The following is a 4,360-nucleotide window of genomic DNA, read 5'->3' as shown; positions in this document are numbered from 1 at the left end:
ATTCGAATTCCCTTTCAGAATAAACCGAGAGTTTGAATGTTGGTACCACTTGAGCTCCTCTTCTCTCAGAAGTCTAGCTATTTATGCATTCAATTGATTCTTGATCTCAATTTCTTGCACAGATAACAGGCGAACCTCAGCCAAAGCTTCTAAATCGTCGATAATAGACGAGAGACGAATCTTCTCTTTTTTAAAAATACCCGCAGTATGCCTAGCCCATCCTCTAAGGAATTTACATATTGCATGTATTTTTCTATTCCTTTTGTGTATTGGAATACGGCTGACACAGGTGGAGTACTACCTAAAAAAGGAATATCGTTTATTTTCCTGCCAGGTGGAGTACTTCATCCAAGCTTCCATTCATTTACTAAGCACAATTCCTTGAAATCCGCCTTAAATGTCCCACCTTTTTATTGATTTACCGAATAAAATTATGTTTTCTTTTGTAAGCCAATAAATGATTACAAAAAAGAATTCTAAAGTATGACAGGTAACTTACCTACAGGTAAATCACATGCAGGATTTGGTAAACATTTATTTACACAATTATATTACGGAAATGATAAATCCCGACCGTTCGAATTTTAAGTATGGTAACTCGAACGTTTTTTATGGCAACTTTAGCTCACGCCAGGTTGACAAACATGGCAATTTTCTGACCAATAAAAAGAACAAACTGAGACAAAGTTGTCATGTTTTAACAACTAAAGTTGCCATCTCATGTCCAGTAAGTTGCCATGAAAAATCATTCTGGATGGCATGCTTAAAATCCGAGTGTTTGGGATCTATCGGGGTTGTTATATTAATATGGACTGATAAATCACGGCCTAAAATGATAAACTATTTATAGCCGTTGCAACGCATACGTAATTACCTTGTCTAAGAAAATGGAGCTAACTTTTGCAGCATCACTTGCCACGTCCCATCTTAACTACGTAGTAAGCTGTGTATTTAACACCGGCGAATTACGGTGTACGCAAGGTAGCTAACATCACCACGTCGCCAATATTACATGCCCGGGAATTAACTATAGATTGATCGTGTCCCACTCACCTAGCTACCATGTGTCGATCTCAGCCGGCTCAGTCTCCACTCTCCAGCTCACCCTCGCCACCGATCCCCGTCTCAGTGTCACACATGGCAGCACTGCCCAATCCCAGCCACCCGTTACACTCACTAGTTACTATAACCGTCCCCGATAACTATGCATGGCTATTAAAACAGTATCAGAGGCACGTAAGTCCTACCCGGCCAAAATTTTCCGTTCTTTCCGTTTCTTTTCGCGGAATGACGCGTCCAAACCCGCCGCTCACGCGTCGATGTGATGCGATCATGCGTGCAAGTGGCATTCGATTGCGTGGGCGCACGAGTTATCTACGGTAGCCGAGTCAGTGAGTCGCTACGACATGTCGACATGTCCAGTCAGGGACGCGAGGTCTCCCTAAATAAACCGTTGGTGTCGCTCTCGATCTACAAAGCGTAGTGATATTTTCTCAGAAGGAAAAAAGAGGGTGTTGGCTGTTGGGATAAGCTTCGGGGCCCCGACGACTTGGCCGGTGAGGTCAATGCGGGGTGATTATCTTGCTAATAGCCGTTCAATCAAGGTTGGTTTCCCCGCCAAAAATAATAATAATCAGGGTCGGTTTGTGCATGTATATAAAGTCACTACTGTGTTATCACACAGGGTACAAGCCTCCTGCATAACAGCATAAGATAGCTGAGCAAGTTACAAGCTGGTTCTTGCTTAGTACTACTAAGTTCTACTTTGCTCATCGGAGGACTACCGACGGGGAAGATGAGGGTAAGATCTTAGTGCCACCTGGTTAAATTCAGTTATGTTTCTTCCTGCTGTAAGTATTAGAACTGGTTTCATGGATTGAAACTTTTGCAGACGGAGATGGTCATCAGGATCCAGATCAGCTCTGAGAAGGGCCATTCCAAGGCTATCAAGGTGGCTGCTGCGGTCACCGGTAAATCCCTTGCTCCATAACACCTCTCTTACCTTCGCCTCTCCACCCTCAAGATTTGTCACGAACTAGCAAGTTTGATGGCTAATTATTGCTACTGCCATATCAAAATATAAGACATTTTTAGGCTAAACTATAACTTAAATCTCGTGTTGTTTGCACGGTTCATGGATGCACGTTGACTTAATTTTGCGTGAACCGAGCAGGGGTGGAGTCTGTCACGATCGCCGGCGAGGACAAGAACCTGCTGCTGGTCATCGGCGCCGGGGTCGACTCCAACCGCCTCACCGAGAAGCTGCGCCGGAAGGTGGGCCACGCGGAGGTGGTGGAGCTGCGCACCGTCGACGACGACGACTTCGCCGGCGAGTACCACCCGTACCGCTACCACCCGAGCCCCAGCCCGTACAAGCACGTCACCGCGCGCGACATGTACTACACGGGGAGCTACCCGCCGCAGCAGCACTCCGGGAGCGGTCGGGACCACTACCGCAACGCCGGCTCGTACCCTCCGACGACGGGCGGGCGAGACTACTACGGCGGCGGCGGCGGTGGCGGCTACCCGGCGCAGTACCAGCAGCAGGGTTACTACTATCCGCAGCAGCCGGCGGCGAACATGCACACGGTGGTGAACCAGGGGTACTCGGATGACCCCAACAGCTGCTCCATCATGTAGCAGCAGCAACGACCAGTGAACGACTGAGCGTTTAGCGGGTCGATTTGAGAATCGATGGATGGTGTGTGCGCCAGTTACTTTCCGATTCCATGTAATTAGTGTACAGAGTGTGTGTTTCTTCTTCTTTTTCTTTTCTTTGTTCCCGATGAAGCTGTATATATATATATATTAGTAGTATATGGCTGTGTTCGTTTCTCGGGACCTTCCAGAACATGCCTGGGAACATCTAGAACACTTTCGAAACCACCCGAAAATCTTTTGATGCCCATTCTCTCATTCTTATTTATCTCCTAGCTTTCTAACAAACCACCAAACATTAAGGTTTGGGTTAACGGATAACCCACAAGTGTAGGGGACCAGCTGTAGCCTTTTCAATAAGTAAGAGTGTCGAATCCAATGAGGAGCTAAAGGTAGAATTAATATTCTCTCAAGTTCTATCGACTACCGATACAACTCTACACACACTAAATGTTTGTTTTACCTAGAAACAAGAAATAAACTACTTTGGAAGTGTAAAGGAATAGGTTTACAAGATAATGAAGAATGTGGAAATAAAAGTTAGGTATTTTTTTAATAAAAGAACAATATAGCAAGTGTAGAAAAGTGGTGGTAGAATGTGCGGTCTGTAGGCAATTAGCTAAGTTACTGGAACAATGACAAGTTTTTATGTGGGAGAGGCCTATGCTAGCATGTCATCCCTTAGATAGAACTCTATGCACTTATGATTGGAACTATTAGCAAGCATCTGCAACTACTAACACGTTCATTAAGGCAAAACACAATCATAACAGTAACATATATTGGTACCACTTCAATCCGTATGTATCAATTCTATGGTAGGGAGAAGTTTTTGTCGCTCTCGCCCCCCCCCCCCCCCCCCCCCCCCCCCCCAATGCATATTCCTATCAACATAAAACTAACCCTATGATGTGATCCACACATGCGCTCATATGATGGGTGCCAAAGGACAGTAACATAACCACAAGCAATTTAAGCTAATCATAGCAATTCACCAATGAAACCATAGGACAAAATAATCTACTCAAACACAAGAGCGAGGACACAAATCATTGGATAATAATTCATAGCACCAAAAATCATGTTCAAGTAGTGAATTACAGCGGGTTGTGGGAGAGTGGACCGCTAGACATATGGGGAGGAACGTGATGGAGGTGTTGATTAAGGCGGAGAAGTTGATGGAGATGATCGTCGTGACGATGGTTCCCCCGACAGCGCTTTGGCGCCACCGGGAGAAAGGGGGGGGGGAGACCCCCCCTTCTTCTTCCTTGGTCTCTCCCCTAGATGGGGAGATGATTGCCCATCTGTTCCTTGGCCGCCATGGCTCCCGAAGGGCGGTAGCCCCTTCGAGATTGGATCTCCCCTCTCATTTTTTCATTGTGCTTTCCTCTATGTTTTCGATACTGTTTTCTGGACGAACGTCGTTTCTTAAATGGACGAAGATCCCTAACTCTGATCGGGCTGAAAATTTGAGGGTATTTTTTCTGAAAATTAGCTTTCTTATGGCGAAGAAGATCTCCAACCGAGTTAAGGGTTGGTCACAAGCCAACATGGCGCGGGTGGGCCCCAATACATGCTCCTGCCCTTGTGGAGCCCTCGGGCACCATTTCACATTGATTCTTCACCCAAAATTCTGATAATTCCAATAAAAATAACAAAAAATTAGGTCTTTCTAGCTTCGTGATTTTTTCACCTAAAACCC

The 4,360-nt window shown here is 45.6% G+C and overlaps 1 protein-coding gene across 1 annotated transcript; it reads left to right on the top strand.

Annotated features, from left to right (window-relative positions):
- The first annotated feature begins 1,484 nt into the window (after positions 1-1,484).
- Positions 1,485-2,836, top strand: LOC125533624 (disease resistance protein RGA5-like). Its single transcript, XM_048697005.1, has 4 exons — positions 1,485-1,604; positions 1,685-1,801; positions 1,892-1,970; positions 2,174-2,836. Exons 2-4 carry the CDS (start codon positions 1,796-1,798, stop codon positions 2,638-2,640), a joined length of 552 nt encoding a protein of 183 aa, XP_048552962.1. The 5' UTR covers positions 1,485-1,604; positions 1,685-1,795; the 3' UTR covers positions 2,641-2,836.
- Positions 2,837-4,360: the final 1,524 nt, after the last annotated feature.

The sequence above is a fragment of the Triticum urartu genome, chromosome 2 (genome assembly GCF_003073215.2).
Source record: "Triticum urartu cultivar G1812 chromosome 2, Tu2.1, whole genome shotgun sequence".
NCBI classification, from domain to species: Eukaryota; Viridiplantae; Streptophyta; class Magnoliopsida; order Poales; family Poaceae; genus Triticum; species Triticum urartu.
Note: the sequence above shows the minus strand (reverse complement) of the source record. Positions and strands in the feature narration are given on the sequence as shown.

What these genes read in the sequence shown, in the direction of transcription:
- LOC125533624 (XM_048697005.1), top strand. An exon ending in GGTGGCTGCTGCGGTCACCG is followed by an intron (nt 1,971 to 2,173) that starts GTAAATCCCTTG and finishes TGAACCGAGCAG; the next exon opens with GGGTGGAGTCTGTCACGATC.